This window comes from Canis lupus, chromosome 16, assembly GCF_048164855.1.
Source record: "Canis lupus baileyi chromosome 16, mCanLup2.hap1, whole genome shotgun sequence".
Classification (NCBI taxonomy): domain Eukaryota; kingdom Metazoa; phylum Chordata; class Mammalia; order Carnivora; family Canidae; genus Canis; species Canis lupus.
The window spans coordinates 56,386,491-56,410,539 of NC_132853.1; the positions used below are offsets into that span (position 1 = coordinate 56,386,491).

At 40.6% G+C, this 24,049-nt stretch overlaps 1 protein-coding gene across 8 annotated transcripts; it reads right to left on the reverse strand.

Moving 5' to 3' along the window:
- Window positions 1–24,040, reverse strand: ACOX1 (acyl-CoA oxidase 1). 8 transcript variants are annotated; one of them, XM_072781662.1, is made up of 15 exons: window positions 23,800–24,000; window positions 23,390–23,549; window positions 19,379–19,539; window positions 12,168–12,328; window positions 9,827–9,934; window positions 8,892–9,011; window positions 8,630–8,745; window positions 8,067–8,236; window positions 6,828–6,990; window positions 6,228–6,418; window positions 5,542–5,721; window positions 5,302–5,407; window positions 5,002–5,145; window positions 4,649–4,855; window positions 1–3,799 (listed from the first exon to the last, which is right to left on the reverse strand). In XM_072781662.1, the coding sequence occupies exons 3-15, from the start codon at window positions 19,441–19,443 to the stop codon at window positions 3,749–3,751; spliced, it is 1,782 nt and encodes a 593-aa protein (XP_072637763.1). In that variant the 5' UTR covers window positions 19,444–19,539; window positions 23,390–23,549; window positions 23,800–24,000; the 3' UTR covers window positions 1–3,748. The 8 variants fall into 8 exon arrangements, with proteins under 8 accessions (XP_072637763.1, XP_072637762.1, XP_072637761.1 ...); XM_072781661.1 differs by lacking the exon at window positions 12,168–12,328 and having other exon boundaries at window positions 23,800–24,040; XM_072781660.1 differs by lacking the exon at window positions 19,379–19,539 and having other exon boundaries at window positions 23,800–24,039.
- Window positions 24,041–24,049: the final 9 nt, after the last annotated feature.

Here is a 24,049-nt window from a genome sequence, read left to right on the forward strand (position 1 = left end):
TGTTAATTACAAGGTTTTATTAAGGATTTTTTTTTTTCTTTCAGTTTTACAAGGGAAAAGGAGGGTAGTGGTTTGGCTTACCCGCAGCCCAAGCCAAGCAGGGACCAGCCAAGTTCTGGGCCCGTGCACCTCCACTGACAGGTCCAGCCAGGGATGGGTAACAATACATGCTTAATGCAACTTGTCAGGTAGGAACAGAACGCAAACCCTAACATTAAAAGGGAAAAAGCAAGTAATTATACACTCTGAAGAATACAATTTCCTTGAATCCACAGCAATTGGAAATAAAAGGGTGTTTACAAAGTAGTCAGCTGTCTGAACACGTGGAGGATGTTTGCTACCTAAACTATGACATAGTCAACAGTATTGTGGCAAAACAACCTATTTTGGTTCAGAATTCTTAAAATCACTCCCAATTTTTCGTGATCTTCCTAAGATAATCAATGGCTCAAATTTAAAGCAAAATAAAAATCAAAAAACACCCTGGAATCTAGCAATTTGCAGGTCTGCAACAGCTAACACCTGGTAACATATCTCTATGTTTAGGATCATGGAGCACAGTAATAGTGAGAATTTAGTGTACATAGTTAAAAGTTTAACTTAAAAGATATTTTAAGATAAAAAAATCATTTTAGCCATTTACAGTGTGACTTGGTTGACTCCTCCAAGAATAGAGTAGTAAATACTTAGCTGCAATGACCTCTGCAATATTTCATGAAAATGATCAAAATCTTTATTCAAGTAAGGAGAATCGACAAGACTCTTGGTCTCAAGAAGAATTCATTTCCTGGTACTGCTTGAAGGCAGCCTATGACCCCAGGCATACATACTACATTTATAAAGATTAGCAGGTGTGCACACCCGCACCTAATCTTTTCCTTCCTAATATGATGGATGGAAAGGGCTCAGAAAGGGTCGGGAGGGACTGTGAGCCTCAACCACCTAAACAATTTCCGTTCCTCATGAATTTGGGTCATATTTCCCCAGCCAAAGTCCTGCACTGAAGAAAATCCAAAAATTATGATCTAGCATGTTTAGGAAATATAAAATGCCTCCAGGTATATAAAATCTGAAATTACAGGTAGGGGGTCCTCAGAAAGCATGTGAATATAGTTAATGTTGTAATTAAGCCAATGTTCTGAAGATAAGCTGATGTTTAGCACTGCTATGTTCTTAAGAACATGAAAAGCCCCAGAGGCCAAATTTGGAACCAACTGTGCTTTGAAGCCACTAATGTCCAAACACTGAAATACTCCTCAGAATATATCTAGTAGAACACAAAGTAGAGTTCCAAACACTTCAGAAGGAATCAACCTGTATCTAACACAAAGCAAAATCCTGTTAAACTTCAAAATTCCAATTTTGAGTTCTGTTCATACTACTTTTTAAAAGGATTGTCAATATCTAATAGAAAAAAATCTCATCAATTATCTTAGCATTTATCATTTTAGAGGAGTAGGTTGAAATTTTGTACTTTGTGAGAATGGCTCACAAAAGAACCAAGCTTATCTGTAGCAGAGACCTGGCTTCTTTGGGAGAGCAAACTGGATCTGCTGCTTCCTTTAAGAGCTGCAGAGCTGCCACCAGGTAGGCACTCCCGCGCTGGTGAGAGCACGCTTTGTTTTTTGTGTCACCTCCACCCAATAACCTCATAAATCTGTACCTTAAAATTCCTCATAACTTGAACTTGTTTAATCATGTGGCATTCTCTTTCCCTCACAATAGTACAAATTAGGGAGGTTTTACTATATTCTTAGGTTACAGTGAATAAAAGTACAAGACAAAAATTCCAAGGTTAATTAAAACTAGTATCAAGTATCAGATTTCGCTTTTAAATAAAACTCAAAGTGCTGGATGGAAGGTGGCTCTGTAGTGCCTACAACTTACTCAAACCTGCCTAGATAGATCCCAGATCCATGCAGCTGGATTAGGTGGGTGCTAGTTCAAACACTCTTAGATCTCAACTACAGATGTTAATCTGTGAATAAACTAATTCACTAATTTTGAAGCAATTCTACATATAACACGTCAATTATTAAGCAATTTCCTCTCCATTACTTCCCAGAATCTGAACTATCATCAAGATATATCCCAAAGAAATGAACAGAGTGCTTATTACTTCAATCTTAAAACAATTCCCAGTCAACTCTCTCAGTGGAGATTAAGGTTTGTCAACAGATAGTATTTCTGCAGGCCATCAAAATCTCCTATTACTGGTTCCACTGGGATAGATTTTGTCAGGTCCCAAGGTAGAAATGACATTTCCCCTGAATTTTACTACATTCTCAAGACTGATTCTAGAACTGGTTTTACGAGGCAAATGTCACAGAGTTAACAGGTTTAAAAAAGAAAAAAGTCAAGTAATGTTTTTACATCAATTTTAAGAAAAAACTTCATTAAGTAGTCCATGTTTAACCTTTTAAGTGTAAATGATTGTGTAAATTAGATTTCAGCTCAAAGGACAATGTCAGTTCAGATCAAGCTCCTGGAAACAAACTGAAAATAAAGCCAATGTACAGTAAGAAAGAGATTCTGTGGAACTTGCATTTATCCATTAGCCATAGTTTTGATGATTACATTGATTCGATGATTTATATCCAAAAATCAGAAGACCTGGTTTGTCAAAGGAGTTTTCTGTGGTATTCCTGGGCAGAAGAGGTGGTCAGAGGAATGCTTCTATCTTTGTACTGCCAGACACTGTGACCTCCAAGCACTGTAATGGCTTATGCCAAATGACAGAATACAGAAAATCTGGATTGTTCCAGGATATCCAGTTGATATGGACATCCCACAGTCATGGTAACTGCACTAAGAGAGCTCTCCCTATATTCATTCTACTGTGAAGGAACTGTGACCCTTTCTTCTCCTTTCTTAGCATCTTTCAGGACAGGGAAAGGGGGAGGGAGAAGAATCACCACTGATGGAGGAGCCATCAGTTGCCAAAAGTCAAATGCGGAAATAATTTTGCTTCTTGCCCCTTCCCAAGAAGTTTGGGACAAAGTGACCTGTTGTCCTACTGCACCGCCGATTTAGGGCTCCCTCAAGTTCCCTCGAGTGGAAGATTAATTCCTAATTACTCGGGACAGTGATCCTATGCTAGACCCATGCTGAAAAGATGCTGGAAAGATGCTACAGTGAATAGTTAGGTGGAAACAGGTTGGCAAAGAGGGGTAAGCAGGCGGAGGTCGTGTCAATGGTTCAGGCACAGATTCACTCACACTAGGTTTCCTGATTAGTCTATTTCCCCAAATCCTTTCTCTTCAGTCCTGCTTCTTAGCCAGGGCCCATGGCAGGAGCGGTAGAACATTGAGGAGAAAAGGTGGGAAGGGCTCTACCCCACTTAAAAAATACCTTTGCTTAAAAACTTATAGATCCAGTGATTAGCAATTAAGTGAAAATAATTAACTACTCAGTAGTTAAATTCTACGAATTATCAAAAGTCATGGCCTACTGGGATCAGCAGCACTACAAATGGAAGTCATGCTGCATTTCTTAAAGCTCTTTCTGATGCTTGACAGGTCTCTTGCAGTGTTAATTGCACTTAAAACACGTCTGTTTTTTTTTTTTTTTTCATTTAATCTCTGAAATCTGTTCATTTTTGTCTTCATTTATAAAAAGAGGAAAGGGCTCAATTTATCATTTGCTCTATAGCTTTCTGAGTTTGGTAAAGATTCCAAGCAGATTTGTGTGGCAAGTGTAAGGGGCTCCAGCTGTTTCTGGAGCAAATGAGACTTGTCACCATGACCCTTCAGAGCTTGGACTGCAGTGGCTTTAGGTGCTTGTAATAAGATTCATGGACCTGCAGGCAAGAGAGAGAGAAAGAATTATTAATGAGGAGCCTGCAGTGTAAATTAGCATATATATATTTTTTAAGATTTTATTTATTTATTTATTTATGAGAGACACAGAGAGAGAGGCAGAGACACAGGCAGAGGGAGAAGTGGACTCCCTGCAGGGAGACTGATGGAGGACTTGATCCCAGGACCCCAGGATCACAACCTGAGCCAAAGGCAGACACTCAACCACTGAGGTGCCCATAAACTAGCATACTGTTAACCAAGAAGGTACCCGGACCTTATTTGGATCGTGATTCAAAAAACTGAAGGGGCAAAAAATAAAATGGAGTCAATTGGGGAATCTGGACACTGGGTAGTTCATGATATTATTTTTCATTTGTTTAGGTGGGGTAAGGACACTGTGGTCGTGTTTTCAAAAAGTTCTTATCTTTTAGAGATACATACTGAAATGCCTATGGATAAAGTCATCTGATATCTTAGATTTGTTTTACAATGATCCCCAGCGCGACAGTGGGGGGTGGTGGTGGTACGGGGTGTTCAGATGAAACACAATGGCCATGAGTAGACAGGCAGTCTACTCATGTAGAAGTGTGAGAAAGGGATGTATTACAGTATTCTAGTTTTGTATATGTGTGAACATGTCCAACAGTTATTAAATGGTTAAGGAAATGAAAGACCTGTGTACTGTGGGAACAACCTAGCTCCCTTCTGAATCTGTTACTCAAATAAAGTGTCTGAAAAAGCCACAAGAGGTTCCAAAGCTTTCTCAGAGGAGTCAACTCTGAGATCCTTTCTGCCTTAATATTTAAGTGAAGAATTTCAAAAGGTGGAAAGACACAATTTTTTTGTACCTCTGCTTTGTTCAGTGGAGACTTCTTGGCCCACTCAAACAAATGTTCGTACACATTCCCATCATACCGGCCAAGCACAGAGCCGAGTGTCACATCCTTAAAATCAAATGCATCAACCAAAGCAACAGCATCTGGGCGAACTGCAGTCAGCAACTCCTTTATGCGCTGATTTACTTGGGTAATTTGGGATTCCGTCATGATGCTTCCCTAGAAGAGATAAAACAAGCAAACGTGCATGCATACATGCAGAAGGACATGTAGAAAGATGTGCGTGCACACAAATATCGTGTAGACGATGGCTTTTGATGGCTTTTCTACTACAAAAAAAGGACCTGAATTCAGAAAGTACTCACCTGAAGAAAATCCCCTGCCTTCTGACTGATTCCATACAGACAATACAAGAGACATAAATTCCTTAGGACAGTGTGGATGGATTTATCTTGAATTTTGAGGAGTTTTTCTGAAAAGAGCTTAACTACCACATAGTGGCAGTGTGCCTAGATAAAAAGGAAACAGTAGAGTGAGAGAACCTTTGAAAAGATGCACTGCCCAGCAATAAGGGTTTCTGTAGTAAGAAAATGGGTTGGGGGCCAGGGTGAAGGATGGAGCCGGAGAGGGGGAAGGCGAGAGAGGGTGAGTGGGTTATCACGGACCTCGCTTGCTCGAACAAGGTCAACAGAAGTGAGGTTCCAGGCTACCTCCTTGCTTTCTAAGCGAATCACTTCATTTTGAAGGTTTTTTGCAGCAATTTCTACTAATCTGTCAAGAAATGAAAGAGAACTGGAGCTTGCAGGAAACATTTAGCAGTGCTCAGGCCTCCCGCTCTTCCATCAGGGTCCCAATCTCCCAGAGGCCCCCAGCTGCCAGGTCCCAGCTCTTCAGGGTGGCCTCACCTGGCTGCTCGAAGTTTATATGCTTCTGTGAGACTGTCAGGGCTGTCGATGTCCACCACAGTCGGCCACACTGCCACCTGCTGCGGCTGGATGCGTTGAGTGGGCAGGTCATTCAAGTAGGACACCATGCCACACACCAACTTCCCTGAGTGCACCTGGTCATAACTTTTCATCAGGAACCTAAAAATCACCAGTGCACATGCTTTCGGTGACTACACTTCTCATAAAACAGAGAAACTCTTCCAATGACTTTAAGCAATGTGAAAGGTGCTTTGTAATTGTTCTGCTGACCACAAGATAAAATCGATGGGTAAGGATGGGAGGCAAAACTACATCTCTCAGGAACAAATGTAACATGAAGAGCAAACATAGGAACAGGAACATTAAAAAACAAAAACAAACAAAAACCCCACCAAACATTGACAGAGAGAGAGAGAGAGAGAGAGAATGAGAGCAAGCCAGCGCACACACATGCATGCAGGTGGGGGAAGGGGGCAGAGAGAGACGGGGGAGAGAGACTCCCAAGCAGACTCCACACTGGGTGGGGAGCCTGATTCAGGGCTTGATCTCAGAACCCTGAGGTCACAATCTGAGCCAAAACCAAGGGTCAGACGCTTAACTGACTGAGCCACCCAGGCGCCCCTCAAATGTTTTTACAACCGATACAGCACGGATCAGATTCTTACCTAGCCGTCTGCAGCATCATGACAGTGTTCTCTCCTTCAAAGGTGCAGGTGGGGGTAAAAGTGACATAGATATTTGGAAGGCCACTGCAGTGAGAGTAGCCATGCCCGCCACAAGCCATCCGGCAAGCTTCAATAGCAGCATTTGTCGTCCAAGAGGTGAAAGCCTTCAGCCCGGCAGTGAGGGCATGGAGCTGGAGGGGAAAGCTCAGGCTGTCAGAGCTGCCACAAACAGCGGTTTTCCTCACCTAACCGTGCCGGTCACTCTCAACATCACTTGCCATGTATGCAAACTGGAACTCGGTCATCTCAATGGCCTGAGTTAATACTGTTCTGACCCTCCCTTCCAAACTGTTCCATTTGGCAAAAGAGTCGCCACTTATGTTCCGTTGATAAGCAAACGTCCAACGGTACTATGCTTCGAAATTTAAAACAAATCCCACATATCTTCGGATCTGATCCACTTCCAGTTAAACAAATGGCTGTTTCTTTTGAGAACACATGGATTCTTCTCAAGAAATTCCAACGTTTCGTTTTCTCTGGATATTATCCAACAGCAAATATCAAACAGAAGGGTGCCCACAAACCAATGAGTAGACATACCTCAGGCAGTTCACTCAGATCCCCGTGGCCAATGTCCTCATTAATCCGGTGGTAGGTCTCCTTCATGTACGCACCTACAAACTGGAAGGCATAGGCCGTGGCCAAGAGTGGGAAGAGTTTATACTGCTGGGTCTGGAAATCCAAAATCTGTGGCTCTGGTTCACTAAAGGATATAGAAAAAACAAAAGTAAAAGCTTACATAGAACTTAATATGCGCTAGATTCTGGTCTAAATACTTTGACATACTTTCCCAGAGGGAAAAACAAGAGATTAAGAAACTGCCTGAGGTCACACAGCGGATACATGGCAGATTCTCAATTGAAATCTAGGCTGTCTGGCTACAGGAAACCATGCTCTCAATCGCCTTGTTGGACAGAATTTTTGAATTGTGAAATTCCTATCTATCTTAGTCTTTGCAGTACATGACTAAGGAAACTATCTCCTAGCAACATACAAAAATCAAAGTTAACTTCACAAAAGGAAGGCAATGATAAAAAATTCTAACACACTAGATGGCTGAAGAAGTTATTTTAACCATAATTTTGGAGAAGACCCAATGCACAGAGTTAACTGTCTGACATCTAAGACGTCAGGTCTTACCAATTTCTTTATCCCTTCTATAGGAGTTGAAAAGCTCATCAGGGAGTCCCGTTCAAGTGAAAGGCAGTAAGACTAAACTATGGCTATGAGGACAATAGGGAGTCCTGTTCCATGCCACTTTCACCACCCTCAATTCATAGTTGTCAGGAGCAATTAGGATGTTCAAACTGCCTTTAGTTGTTTTTTTAAAGATTTTATTTATTTAGTCATAAGAGAACAGAGAGAGAGAGAGAGGCAGAGACACAGGGAGAGGGAGAAGCAGGTTCCCTGTGAGGAGCCTGATGCAGAACTCGATTCCAAGACCCTGGAATCACGACTTGAGCCAAAGGCAGACACTCAACCACTGAGCCACCCAGGTGTCCCTGCCTTTAGTGTTCTAAACATTTCATTTATAGAGCTCAAGAAATATTACTGATTTTCTTAGAAGGTTAAAAACAAGATGGCTACCCTCATCTTTCTACTTAAGAAAAGGAAGTTTTGTTTCTAAGTTTTGTTTCTAAGCAGACCTAGCACACTGCCACCTTAGCTAAGTTTGAATGGGCAATGAGCATTCTCTAGATCACATTTGGGAATTTTGATATTTGAATGGGGTCAAAGGTAGGTCTTCAGCACTGAGCTCATCTCAGATGCCACCCTTACCCTGGCTTGATTTCAGACTGGTGCCTCACAGCACTGTATCGGATGGCGATGGTGCAAGCCTTGGACAGAGATCGAGCAGCTTCTCCTACGAGGAAGGACCTGACAAACACCATGGTCCCGTAGGTCAGCTTGTTACTCACGGGTTTCACGTACGTCCCATCAGGCTTTACCTGGACAAAGAACACGGGACTGATACTTCCTTCTGTGAAACCCGAGAGGCAGTCTGAGATCATGATTCTCAAAGGATGGTTCCCAGGATGGCAGCATGTCCTGGGAACTTGCTTGAAATACAAGATCTCAGTCCCCACCCTGATCTACTTTCAGTGACCCTCCAGGTGATTCTGATACATGCTCAAGTTTGAGACCCACTGGTTTAGCAAACTAGAATACATTCCTCCTATCTGCCAACTGCTTCTGATTTCACTGGCGTTAATGAAAGAAGCATCAAAAATAAAAATATGTTACTACCTTCTAAAAGAACAGACCCTTCCAACCTTGTGGTTATTTAGAGCTGCCAAAATCCTGTTTGACACCTCTGCTCCTCTCAATATATCTGGGCATACCTGGGCATACTTCATCAGCATGTTTTCTCTGGGAATACGATAATTGTCCATCTTCAGGTAGCCGTTATCCATCTCATCATAGCCAAATTTGGGGCCGATATCTCCAACGGTAATACCTACCACAGATGAAAGGAAAGTCACAAGATGTTTATGCTCTGTAATTCCTGGCTTGCCCTGGCCTCTTTCATCGTGTGCTATACTTCTTGCAGAAGAAAGTGATCGGTTTGGTTTTTCATCTCAACATCAGACAAACAATTCTAACCTGGCAAAGGTTTATGGGTCCCAATTTCACGAATAGGTACGATGAAGGCATGTAATCCATAGCATTTCCCCTTAGTGATGAGCTGGGCAAGAACTATTGCATGATTTGAAGTCTTTCCAACTGTAACATCAAAGAGAACAGGAGAGAGAAGTGAGCAAACTCTCTTATACTTTCAAAGGACAGAAATAAAAGATGGGGAAAAACTATATGTTAAATACTGGCTTTCATCAATAAATTGTAGCCAAGAGGCTTATGACAGCACCATATCCAGTTTTCAGAAAGAAATTCACGTAAGCTGATAGCCATCAAAATTTATTGGATTTGGCAAAGCAATCCTCTGTTTTACATTTATATAAGCTTTTATACAAATTTTGAGATATTATTGACCTATAATATTTGTATGTTTAAGGTATACAGCTTGCTGATTTGATAGGAATTCTTCATTTTTAGAAAGACTTTACTAAAAAAATAAAAGACTTTACTTTCTTTTCCACTTATTTCTTATTTGATCACATAAAAATTTTTTTCAGATAACCACAAGAATCTTAATTTCTTTTTTCTTTCTTAATAAAGTGTTTTCCAAAACAGTGGCCACTAGCCACATGTGGCTATTTACATTTAAATTACTTATAACCACACAGGGAACACAGCTTTAAAGCTGCTTTAAATGTTGACTAAGGAAACTGTAGTAATGATGGGAATGTTCAGATTGAAAAATTAAGAAAAGAGAGTTAGACAGCTGTCCTTTCTGTGCCTTGTAAATGGAGGAAGGTCTCCCACATGCACTGTAAGAGACTGGGAACAGCTGAGAAGAGTCTAAGACGTCAGAAGTTTTTATTTCAAAATTATATTCTCATATAAGCTCTACATTCTAAACACAATCTTGTAATGACTCCAATAAACATCCAATAAATGCTAAAAAAAAATTCACATACGTCCACCAGGCCACCACTTGATGGAGGTCACAGTAGGACTGTTGAGAATGAACTCTTGAGTTTCAGGGTCGTAAGTGGCTGTGGTTTCCAAACCTCGGAGATGAGTTCCTAAGGAAGTAAGTTACATTCACATTGGATAAAATACGGGTAAAATTCTCCTGCCCTGTCCTTTCAGCTCTAGTATCTCAGAGAACAACAAACCCTAATGACAATAAGACACTGGTAGATAAGCTACAAATAGTTGATAACCAAGATATGTAATTCCCTATACTTTTTTTTTTTTTTTTAAGTAAACTCTACACCCAACACGAGGCTGGAACTCTTGACCCCAAGATCAAGAGTTACATGCTCTACCTGCTGAGCCATCCAGGTGCTCCGTAACTTCCTGTACTTAAACCAGACAGTTCCTATTATGGTGAAAATATAAATGTCAAGCATATTCTATTTCTATACTTGAATCACTACACCTCTATTTAGATCAACCAAAAAAAAATTGTAAAGGCTATTCAGAATCGTATTTTCACAAGATCATAGAATATGAATGTAACAGGGAAGTTAACTGCCCTTTTAAATTAACATCCCTACGTATGCCAATTTCAAATCATGTATGGTGTCCACCACACCAGTTCAACATTCCGGACTTCTCTACTTACAAAGATTAAGATAAGAGATAATAGAAAGAGACTCCAGCCAAAGTTCCTATAAATTAAGGACCTACTTCAGGGTGATTGGTAGAATGGAAAACAATACTTTATTTATTTATTTTTAAGATTTTACTTATTCATGAGAGACATACACGCACACAGAGAGAGAGAGAGAGAGAGAGAGAGAGAGAGAGGCAGAGACAGGCAGAGGGAGAAGCAGGCTCCCTGAAGGGAGCCCGACGTGGGACTCAATCCCGGGACTCTAGGATCACGTCCTGGGCCGAGGGCAGGCGCTCAACTGCTGAGCCACCCAAGGATCCCCAGAAAACAAGACTTTAAAAAAATATAACCACTATGGGGCAAAAAGACCTGGAACAATGACTTTGATTTATAAAGGTCTGAGGATAAGGTCTGGTTACACCCTGCGATTTCCAATGCCAGGCCTTAACTTCGACCCTGGCTGGTTCATGACTGCAACTAGGAAGAGTTCCCAGTGTCATATGTTTACTGGAGATGGACAAAGATTCATGCTTTCAATCCTAATACAAACGTGCCAAAATTATTTGAAAAACAGTTACAGAAAAATTTTCTAAGTGACACTCCCTCTAGGACTACTATCCTGAAGCAAATGCTGAGAACCTCTTCCCAAACACTTAGATAATGCCAGGACTCATAAACACTTAAAACTTTGAAACATTTAGAAACTTCCAAGTTGAGTAACAGAAATGGTCACTTCACCTGTGATCCACAACCTTCTCCATTATAAGAGGAGCATCAGGAACCAAACATTTTCAACAAAGAAGTTTTTATAGGAAAAGTAACAGAGTAACAGAACAGATAATGACAAAATGTTTGCAGATGAACAATGGAACCAAACAGCACCCCACTCTGGGTCTTGTGAAAATCCTGTAAAATATGGCTCAGCACCAAGGGCCAAATTAGCTATAAAATCAAGATAAAGTTGCACAGAGCATGAGAATGTGGCAAATACACATTTGATCTCTTTCTGAAACCTCCAAGTAGGAAAAGAGAAGACAGAAGGAGATGAACAGTGAACAGAGATACCAATTCAGACCGGCTAACACTGCAGGATAGCCACTGCCTCCAAAACCAACTGTCTGGAAGAACACCTTAATTTATTTTTCATAATTTTTGGCCAAGCTACCCTCAGGACTTAACGGAATTTATTCAACCAAGGCACAAAAAAGGTCAAGGTATGAAATGCTCATATTATGGTTATATAAGCCACTAATTTCCCTCAAGCAAGTCAAAGAGCACTTGTACTATCAATCTGGGTTTCTTCTGGGATTTGTGCAAGTTTGTTAAGGTATCTGTAGCAAAGGTAATCAGTAACAAAGAAAAAAAGATGGGTTCAGGTTCTACCCGCACACAAATTCTATACAACTCCAATGAACTTGAAAAACCACTTGGTAAAGAAATCCTGATTTGTAATTCTTGAACTACTCAGGGGGAACCAGGAAAGAGAATCAGCATTATCTCTGTGACAATATAATGTTTCATTTCCACTGACCAAAGCAATGTCTTCACCAAGATCTGTATGTGTGAAGAACCCGGCCTTTGAAGAAAGACCACACACAGTATGTGGATGTGCTGTTGCTAACACATGGTGGGCTCTCCACATCTGCTAAGCCTGCGGGGCCCCACCCAACCCAGAAGGTAGACCGAATGCACCGTACCATGGCCCATCTCTGTCTGGGCATAAGTGCCAATGATCTCCAAGTTCCAGGCAGGCATGAAGAAGCGCTCCTGCTGCTCCGCGGTTGCCTGGTGAAGTAAAGTAGGCAAGAACATGCCCAAGTGGAGATCCAGAGGCTCAGGCCGCCCTCGGTGCACAAAACTTCGGAGAAACACCAAGGATGGGTATTTGAGAGAAGAGTCATCAGGTGTGAGATAATCACCAATGTGAACAGAGTAAGGGGAAGGAGAAAAAAAATCTTCTGTAAGTATGAAGCAACTGGGTGGACTATATAAGGGGTGGGAGCACTGCCCCTTTCTGTATTACTTGAATAAACTCTTGGCAAATTTCGTTTTTCTTAAGTGGGTGAGAGAAGTTTTTTTTTTAGGCTACTCAGCTCTCAAGCAATCAATCTTGGTGAGGATTGGCTCCCAATTCCAAAGCCCGTGCAGCACCAACATGCAAGTCAGGCAGAGGAGTCCAGCCTTGCAATTAAATCAAAGGAAATTAGAAAATCGGAAGAGGTTGTACGGAATGGAGAATTTAAGTTGTACAATGATTTACTCTGGTTTGAGGAAGTCAGACAGGAGAACTCTATTCTCTCAGGCTGACAATATGCTCCCCTAGATGAAAGGCTTTCCTAGATGCAATTTCAATAATGCTTCTAGGCTGGAATCCTTCCGGTTTGTCCATAAAACATCCAGCATAGATCCACATTTCTTATATAAATCTGTTCTTTTTTTGAAAAATCCGGTTATTTCATTCAGATTCATCACAAAAAACCAGCCATGCCCTACTGAAACAATTTAATACAAAAACTGACAGTGCTCCTCACCCAATAATTAATTTCAGAAATAAAAAAGATACGCAATTTCTAGTAAAGACCATAATAATAATTACACGTAACAGATTCATGCATAACAAGCCAATTATATGGGAATTATCACTAATGATAATAAACATCTTAGTTTTAGTAATTCTGAATCCTTTTATTTATTTACTACTGAGCTGGCCAGGTGCCCCTGAATCCACTTTCTAAAGTCATTCTATTCCATTTAGAATTTGCAGATCCCTAGACTTCCATGTGAATTTATTTCCAATAGGAAACTGATATGTTTTCATTATCTTTCCACATTACTAGCATCTCATTGAACTTCTAGCTCTAGCTTAATCGACTCTATATTGCTCTTATCATTCTCTTTAATGATCTTAGAAATTTGCCTATACAACATTTCAGTTTTAAAATCTCGCAGTTTGGGGCACCTGGGTACCTCAGTTAGTTAAGCATCTGCCTTTGGCTCAGGTCAAGATCCCAGGGTCCTGGGATCGAGCCCCCTGCCAGGCTCCCGGCTCAGCAGAGTCTGCTTCTCCCTCACCCTCTGCCCCTCCCCCTTGCTGGTGCCTTCTCTCTCAAATAAAATCTTAAAAAAAATAAATAAGTACAAATAAATAAAATCTCTCAGTTTGTTCAAAAAGTAAGGAGGAAAATAACCAGGGCACACAGCTTAGGCAAGGGCTGATCAGTTATGTCTTCCAGTTGGGTGGTTGTGCTTTCAATTACATAAAAATTAGACTGTACAACTGACATGCTCATTTTACAAAGAAATCAGGCTGAGGTGAGTTAAGTGCTTTCAGATCAAGAAGATAATGGCAGAACAAGGACAAGAATCCCACTACCTAATCACATTTTCTGGCTGGAGAAATTCTCATAGAAGTGCAACCAGGACTTAGCACCAGAAAGACTTCCCAAAACCAGAGCAGCTATCCTTAGAAGGGGCAAATGGCAATCCTGTAAGATATTAACACTGGTGGAAACTGGGTGAAAGGTCCATGGAACCTCTTTGTGCCATTTCTGCAACTTCCTAGGAATTTACGACCATTTGAAAATAAAAAGTAAAAAAAAAAAAAAAAAAAAAAAAAAATAGTGAAAATCCTCAGAAAAACACATTCATGTGCTGAGAGAGTACTTTCACTCACAAACAGGAATACCACTGTCTCCAGTTTTTTTTTTTTTTTTAATTTTTATTTATGATAGTCACAGAGAGAGAGAGAGGCGCAGAGACACAGGCAGAGGGAGAAGCAGGCTCCATGCACCGGGAGCCCGATGTGGGATTCGATCCCGGATCTCCAGGATCGCGCCCTGGGCCAAAGGCAGGCGCCAAACCGCTGCGCCACCCAGGGATCCCTGTCTCCAGTTTTTAAAAGAATGGTGCCTAGGAAGAAAAATCAATGTACACCTGGGATCTCAAAGGAGAAGGCTGTTGGAACCAGGACTGAACCCTGTGGCCTGGGACTGAAAGACTATTTCACCTTACTAGAATCCAAAGCCATTCTTGGGGAGGGAAGGGCCTCTCTGAAGCAGCCCATCGGACTCACAGGAGGGGTCTGCATCAGTGTGCTACATAACAGAATAACATATGCCAAGGTTACCACAAAATACACTGAGTAGGGCAGGGGTAAACTACTGTAATCAGAAACTATTTTGAGACTGAACAATTTTTTTTTTTTAAGATTTTATTTATTTATTCATGAGAGACACAGAGAGAAGCAGAGACACAGGCAGAGGGAGAAGCAGGCTCCATGCACCGGGAGCCCGACGTGGGACTCAATCCCGGGGCTCCAGGATTGCGCACTGCGCCAAAGGCAGGCGCTAAACCACTGCGCCACCCAGGGATCCCTGAACAATGTTTTTAAGAGAAAAAGGTCTCTTGTGACTAAGATAAGGATTATTCACAAGTGGATGAAATTTAGACACATTACAAGGCGAAAGTGACCTGGATAGTTTTTTTTTTTTTACTTAAATCAAGTATTTGTTGCAAAAAGTTGGTTATGCATGATAGAAATCATGTTATTTTTATTTTTTTAAAGATTTTATTTATTTATTCATGAGAGACGGATAGAGAGGCAGAGTCAAAGGCAGTGGGAGAAGCAGGCCCCATGCAGGGAGCCCGATGAGGGACTCGATCCCGGGACTCCAGGATCATGCCCTGGGCCGAAGGCAGGTGCTAAACCCCTGAGCCACCCAGGGATCCCCCATATGTTATTTTTAAATCACTTATTTTAAAATTACAAAACACCAACATTTTACTTTGGTGAAACGCTACAGTTAATTCTTCTAAAACCATAACACCAAAAAGCCTTCCCAGTCTCTTCTACATGACAGAGGGCTGGAAGGGCTGGCAGCCAATGCTGAGGACAAAATGATTACGTTAATAATACATAAGAAAGGAAGAACTTAAAATAGCATCTTTATGGACAGCATGATTATAAGCCTAGGAAATCAACAATAAAATGCCATCAATAATAAATGAATTTAGAAAAGCTGTGGGCTATAAGCGGGAGTGGGGGGAATGCATTATTATCCATTAGGACGCTTAAAGTAGAAACCTCAGCTAAAATAGAAGCAATTTACAAACCCAATAAAATTTAAATTTGTTAAGTAATTTAGCTCAGGATATTAAAGATTAAATTAGGAAAAAATATCCATAGCTAATAGGAGGATTAAAAGAAGATATATGTAACAGGAAATAAAGTGCTAATTCCATATTGAGAAGTCAATCTTTTATAATAATAAAGATAATACCTCTCAAGAAATACAAAGATTTAATGTAACACGGATATGAAATTCTTTTAGGATATAATCTAGAATTTGAAAAATTAAGATTGGAATTTGGCTAGAAGAGTAAATACACAAGAATACCAAATATGTAGGTCTTAAAATGTAACAACAGCAGGCTTATCCTATCAGATTTTTAAATAGCTTACAAAGCAACAATGAACCAATGTTCATGATGTTAGGAGAAAAACAAAAGGGACTAATCAATATAATGTATTTTAAAGTTCTAGAAATAAATTGAAATGATTAATAAAACTCTAAGAACCAGAAAGAACTGGAAAAAAAACTATTAGTTAATAAACATAAAACGGAATGAGATCCATTCATCGTCCTACACTATAGAAGTCAAAGCATTAAACATTAAAAAAAATTGATAGAATAGAGAATAATAATCAAGATATGGGGAAAAAATGTAGACCTACTCAAAAGGATGCACTCAATACATAAGGCTAAAGCAGTTTTTTTGTCTTTTAAAGATTTTTATTTATTCACAAGAGACAGAGAGAGAGAGAGGAGGGGCAGAGAACATAGGCAGAGGGGGAAGCAGGCTCTCTGTGGGGAGCCTGATGTTGGACTTGATCCCAGGACCCCGGGATCATGACCTGAGCCAAAAGGCCAAAGCGTTTAATAAACAGAAGACAATAGAAAAAATATCCAAAGGATCACAACATAATCATGTAAGATCAATGTACAGATTCTATTCAACCAACAGAGAAGAACCAAGTTTATACATAGGAAATACAAATTAGTAAGCCAAGATATCCAAGGTCGTTGGCATTGGAAAATTAATACTTTAACTCTTAGATATATATTAAAGAAGCAAAAAAAAAAAATTTAAAGTAATCACATTGATGGGGCTTATGGAGACACAGTATACTAATAAGTCACCAAATATACCACAAACTTGTTCTGTGTTTCAAGAAAAGTCTTAAGCTATGCAATAAAAGCTATAAAGTGTTCATTCCTTTCACTGTATAATTTACTTCTGAGAAAGATATTCCCAAAGTATAACCCCAAAGGACATAGTTTTTGTAAAGAAGTTTATATTGTTACTGATAATAATAGAATATTATTAGAATATCCCCCAAACCCACTGATCATGTTTCACAGGATGTCCAACAGGGAAGAGATTCATTTGGAAGAAAGAGGACAGGAGACAGGGTAGTGAAAATACAGGGGAGAAAGACTAGTGACTTACACAATCACATTTACTATCTATTTTTCAAGTTTCAAAAGAAGAGAGGTGCTTTAGTTCATATTTTGAGTATGGGAAGGTGCAGACGTATTGCACCAATCTTTAAGGATGATAACTGTTGACTATATAAGCTCATTTTCCTGAATAAACAGCAGAAAACAAGGGAAGGATAATTGTTATAAAGCAGCCAGAACTTGAAGTGATCAATTATCTGTGAAGACTGAACACAGTACCTGCTTTGGGACCCGGTGAAATGTATGGTCAGGAGGATTCTTGCTGGACCACATTCCACAGACGGTCCCTTCAACACCAGAACCCCCGGGAGAGGGTGCACCCCTCAGCCCAGACCTCTGCCTTTGATGAAGGCTCACAGACCCACAGACCAAGTGTGTCGGGTTTTGTGTGTCTCTACAGACAGGTGAGTATTCTGAGGAGGGAAGACAGAAAACACATGATGGACACTTCATGCAGGGGACTGAATTTTAAGATTCTTCAGGGTCCTGGAAGGAGCCTGGGCAATACCGTCTTCCTCACTTCTCAGCAGCTACCTAGAGCTGAAAGAGTTACAGCCAATTCTGTCACAACACTTTAGATAATCCTTGTTGGCTGGTTGATGTTCCAAAGTCTATTTAACCGTCAAACTTCCATCTGCACAAGTTGCTCTATTTCCAGTCTCTTTGATGTCGAAGGACTTAGTATTCTACACAAGGCTATACTGTCACAGGATGCAAATTAATCACCAACTGACTGGTGCCCCCGGAAAAGAACAGCAGTGGACAAAGCACAACAAACATCAACAGGAACAGACAAGATTCCAGTGAGAAACAAGACCTAAACTCACAACTCTGTTCTCTAAAATACAGAGATTAAGACAAAGTTGCTTCAAATACAAGAAAACTAACAGATGCAAACTCACCCAGAAAAACACAGGACCTCAGTCCAATTTCTGGGCTCCTCAAACCAGAAACTTCAAGTCTTCATTTCCTCCTCTCTTTCAAAATTTAGGGCAAATATGTTTTATAAAGTCCTTTTTAGAAACAGAAGGGTTAGGCCAGTAAGACATTCATAATAAACCCATTTAGCCTCAGAATAATTTACATCTCTATGCCTCCTATGAATAGCATTGACTGTAGGTCAAATAAATTTCACAATGATGCGTGCTTAAAATAAGGGTTCTGTACCACAAAGCTATTTCAAGATTACATCTCTCTTTCTCTCTCTCTTCCTCCCCCAGACAGGGAGACCTGTATGAGTGTTATATTACTTTTCTTAGGAAACCTTTCTTCAGGCTGCTTATTTTCAGTACTGGCCATCCTGAAGCTAAAGCCTCAGGTGTTTTTGGCAGGGTATTCATAGGACAATATCATAACCAGAATCTGCAGTTCTCATGAGGAATGTGATAAAGAACATTTCTCCTTAAACCACTTCACTAATCAAAAAGCACCAAATCAAACACAAACATGAAGTTTTCATGCTATTTGCATCTCTTCCTCTTCTCCTTATTCATGTAATGGAAGCCTTATGATAAATTAGAGAATGAAACTGGGCAGCTCAAATTCAAAATCCCCAAACCTGCCAATGGCCTTGTCTATGAAAACAAACCTCTTTCATATTAAGACCAAATATAAAACTTTTTGAAAGTAGCCAGCCTTTTATAAACAAAAATTTTAAAAGTAGACACCACACCCAGCATGGAGCCCAACACGCTCAACCTTGTGACCCTGAGACCAAGATCTGAGCTAATAATCAGGTTGGATGCTTAACCAACTTAAGTCAGCAGGCGCCCCATTTCTATGAACAATTTAACCAAGAATGACTGGCAACACAAAGTCCAAAAATATGTAAAGAAAAAAAGTATAATAGAAAGACTGCTGTAATTAAATGAAGAGAATCATGAATTTTTTTCCAAACAGCCTTATAATCCTGCTAGAAGGCAACGAAAGAAAGAGTAAGACACTTAAATGCTCTCTCTGCCCCCCCCCAAAACCCACATCTTTAGTTTCATTAAAGCAGAGGGGCAACTTCCAGATATTGCTAAGGCAGTAACACTCTCAAAGCAATTCCAACAAAGTCTTTTTTCATAATTAGACATCAATGTAATATTGCCACATTTTCAATCCCATCTTCCCAAACTGCTCAACCGCCATTAAAATGGGATTATAAGCAGCAAGGATAAAAAGACTTTTAGAAATAACAATGAAGGATGTTTGAGGCTAGAGTCTTGGGCTAGTTTATGGGGAAATGACCTATGGAAAAATGAGAAGCTGAATTTTATTTAAGGTTTAACAACTGAAAAACAAAATCCCCAACGTGTAGCAGCAGGAAAAACCAAACACCAAGAGTCATTTATCAATTTAAATCCTAAGGTGGGTTACCCACTGACCCTCAAATGTGGACTAACCGTGGCCCATTTCCGTCTGGGCGTAGGTGCCAATTATCTGGAGTCCTTTGGATGAAAGCAGCCATTTCTCTTGCTGAGCAGTGGTGCCCTGATTCAGCAAGGTAGGAATAAACATGGAGTAATTGAGGCCCACAGGTTCCACAAAATTGACCAAATGAACTCTACAGGAGAGAAAAGAAAAGGATCTCAGCCTTACTCTAGAAACTGCATTCTAGTATCCATTCTTGCCAGACAACCATGGCCCTCAGGATTGAGGCTGGGACAATTTCAACCCTTCTATCAAGAAACTAAATGTAAAATGTATCACTTTCCCACCTAAAAGGCCAAATCCAGTGGTATCTATCTATCCCCTCCCTGCCCAAGTCATTTCAGGGCCAAAATTCCTCTAATTCTACACTTCATCCAGGAAGCAAATTCTGTTTTAGCCTAAAAATATCTTGTTTTTTTTTTTTATTTTTTTGTTTTGTTTTGTTTTGTTTTTGTTGGTGTCATCTGTTGGTTGGATTCTTTGGAGTGTGTGTTTGCTTTATTTTCAAGTTTTACTTGTTTTAAAAATCAAAAGGAACTCCATAGAACATTTATTTGTAGAGCTCTTAACAAAGCTTTTGTAATCTTTCCCTATATAACTAAAGCAGACACCCAGGATTGTAAATATATATTCCAGGACCAAACTACAGATCTCTAAAGGTCTTCAGAGGTTACAGATGGGTAAGCGGAAATGTGAGAATATTAAACATTTATCTCTGATGACCTTTGAAATTCACTCCAGATTAAGAGAACTTCAATCATAATGAAATTGTCTTCATTATTTTCTCATAAATCAATCTGCGAAATAGTCGAAATACAAATCACATACAATTGTCAGCTTTAGCTACACTATTCAAAACCTTAACAGGGACCTATTTTGTTCTACCTATCTATATAAAGAGCTTAAAAACACAAAGCAAGTACCAACTAGTAATCTTCATGACTCCTCCAGGAATGAATAGGATGTAGTGTCACCAGTCTGTCTTGGTCTGGCCAATGAGCACAGTATGAATTCAAAGAAAGAGGGGGAAGGCTGCCAATTCATTGTTGAGGAGGCCCTAAGAACAATCCTACCACCCTTAGGTTGGAAGATCACTTTTCAGGGGTGCTGGGACAGACTAAAACATCTAAGGAATGCCTGCATCCAAGCTCGGAACATCAAAAATGCTTTTTAACCTGAAGGTTCCATAATTTTACACCAATATCTAAGGTCACTTTCTCCTGGGAGAGCAACAGGAAAAAAGAGGGGTATGAACACAAGAAGTTAGCTTCCAAGTAACTTGGATTACCAGGGGTTTACTGCTGCTGGACAGTAGAGAAGTAACGTTCCGCTTCACCAAAGTGGGAGGCAAAAGCTTGATGAGATAGATAAATGTAGACATCATTCTCTCAAAGGCGAGAGCACCGCAGCATTCCCTAACCATCATATTTTCCTAAAAGAGGAAAGGAACTTAACAAGAGTTTGTGAGGAAGTGAAGTACTAGTTTAGGTGCCAAAAATGGTGGCAACAAAAGACACTTCTGTTCACCAGAAGGGAAGTGAGGGGACTGTAGGGTTATGTGAAATGATGTTATTGACACAATGTAATTCTAGGAAACTCAGAGAGAAAAAAAATCATGACACAAAACAAAGACTGTCAAATGTTTGTTAATAAACACACTGAGATTCTTTTGAGGATGCCTGAAAATCTACTTCATGAACAAAATCTCAGTGCTTGTTTTTAAATTATGTTTAATCCCTTCTGAAGACCTTTTCAAGGAATCAGCTTTAAAAACCTAAGGAGGGTAACAAAAACCAAGACTGATCCTCACTAGAAGTTTTAATTACTCTTAAGAACATTTTACAATTTGCTTTTCATAGTAAACAATATAGTTAAAAGACAAAAATCACTGGACAGGAGATTAGAAAATCAACTTTTACATTCCCTGAACAGCAAGGTTTTTTTGCCAAGGACTGGAGAGAGAACAGTTCTTGTACTGCTCAAGTTGAGAAATCTCAAAGTATTTCACTAATATTCTATCAACTTCAATATATTCCCATATATGAATTTTGAGAGAAGATAAATAATTGTAAATAAACCCAGTAAATGCTCAAAATCTCCCAGAAGAGAAATATTACTATATTTCACCAGTTCTGGTAACATCCCCTCCCCCATCTTAGCTTTAAGAAGTCAGGTGCATTTCACAAGTAACGGGATGTCATAGTTAACTGGCAGCACTTTTTCTTTATTAGTGGTACATGAAACTCGGGTGTGAGTTATAATTGATGGTGGGCTTGGATTCAACGGCATTCAGTAATTGCCAAGACTAATTTTCAATCGTTAGTCTCATATTAATTAGTCTCAATCAATTTTCTCTCATGTAAGTTGATCTCCCTGTCCTATCCTAGAGACACTGGAAGGATGTCAAAAGGTATGTTAAAACTCTGTACTCAAAAAAAACAAACAAACAAACAAAAAACCTCTGTACTCTATATCCCCCAAACAGCAACGTCTGTACCATAAAAAATGATAAAGACTAATAGCTCATGTCCTCTCCTCTTCAACCACAGAAAGGAATCTGCTCTATTTCATTGTGATTTCACTCAACTCTGGTTACATTCTTTTGAATCACCATTGATGATGAACTCTAACTCTGGAACACACTGCATCACCCACTTAAAAGCAAAACAAAACAAACCCTTCTTTTGGATTGTCTTAAAAAACAAAAAACAAAAACAAAAAAACCACAAAACTTTAGGTTTTTGAAGTTTATCTAAAACGCAACTCAGATAATTCAGAAACACGATCTTCTAGGAGGTGCTCTACACCTCAATATTCCCCAAACCGCCATGAGTTACAAATTTCAAAAGTGAAAAAGAACATTTAGAAGTTAGTCAGTACTCTGATTTGGGCTACCAAAAGTAAGTAAAATATAATTTTATGACTAAAAGGGAAAGGAATTCTCAGGGCAGTCCTAAGGGCCGGAGTAGAGTATTTTATCCTCAACAGTAGTAACTGGGTCAGACTGAAAATAATTAAGATACCAAACATACTACAGGCAGTAGAATAAAGGAGAATTTTGTCATTACATACAAGGAGAACTTGTAACATGTTCCCTTTTTCTTGGCTCTTGAATACACACCATTCGTATCATTTAATCTCTATTGACGAAAATACTGTAATTCACCTAAAACGTTGAACCCCCCCACCCCAAAAGGAAGTGCCCAGGAATTAATGAGAAGTATAACAGAGGCTATAGGCCAAAGAAATCTTGTACTCAGATCACATTAGTGTTCATTCAGATAAAGGCCAAAACAAAACAAACAAAAAAAACCCGGTACTTACTTTTTTCCTAATTAAGAAACAAAAAACAGATAATCTGGAAAAAGTACATACTCTTTTCAGCATTAGGACCAAGGCATGTTTTTAGCAGGTCTCATATGCCCAAGAACCATTGAACGCTGCCACTGGATTCGAGAATGCTGGGTTCTTACAAATACTTCATTCTAAAGTTTCGCTCACATTCTTCACCTACCCCACAGTGCCCATCCGTTTCAACTCAAGAGCTACACTTTCATAAGGAAACACAACCTGTTATTGCTCCAAAATACTGTTTGGTCTTCCAGCTAAAAATCGAATTCTGCCCCTAAATTTAGCAAACCACCACGTGACAAAGAGCAAAGTCATTTGCAATTTAAAATCACCCTACATTGAGACACCCGGGCCAATGAAATCTGTACTGATTAGCGAGGACAACTGCAACCTCTCCGTTTATCATCAGCATTCTCCAAACGTCATCCCTTTAAAGGACTTAAAGACATAAGCAAACACAGTTTTTCTCACACACACACACACACACACACACACACCCTTGAAAGTGGGGTGCAAATAGGCAGCCCGAGTCTTCCAACGCCGAGCACGATGAAAAAGGGACACCACGGGCTGCGCATTTAAAATTTAAAAGTTTGGACGTGGGCGCTTGATCTCGGCGGAGGCATACGTACTTTTTAAACCACATGATTTCCTCAGGGTCTGCGATGCCAAAGTCCCTCATTTTCTTCACCATGTTGGCACTCTTCCTGACGGCCACCTCGTAGCGCTGGCTGCGAGTGAGGAAATTCAAGTCCTCGTGCTGGAAGTCTGGGTCATTCAGAATCAGGTTCTCTGGAAGGGAGCGAGAGGGCATCAAGTGGAAGACAGGACTCCAGGGCTCCGTGACACCTTCCCGAAGCCCAGCGGGTTTCTGGAGCGCGGGCCTCGGGACGGACGCCACCCCGCGCCCCGCCAGAGGCCGGCCCTGGGAGTGGGGGCGGCCTGCGCCCCACAGCGCCCACACACACACCCCGGATTCCTCCTCCAGCGAGTCCCCGAGCAGCGCTCGGGGAAGGAGGGAGGCCCGGCCCGCCGCCCTCACCGATCTCTCGGCGGCGCCGGGTGTTCTCGGGGCTGCCGTCCAGGACGTGCGTGAGCAGCTCCGGGTTGAAGCTGGCGGCTTCCCGCTCCCTGCGAAGGTCTTGGTTCATGGTGGCGACACGCAGCGACAGCGGCAGAGGAGAGGCAGAGGCGGCTGCGGAGGCCGAAGCGGCGGCGGCTGATGCTGCGACGACGGATGTCCGCAGCTCCGAGGCGCGCCCGGCCCTAAGAGTCGCCCCGGGACGCCGCTC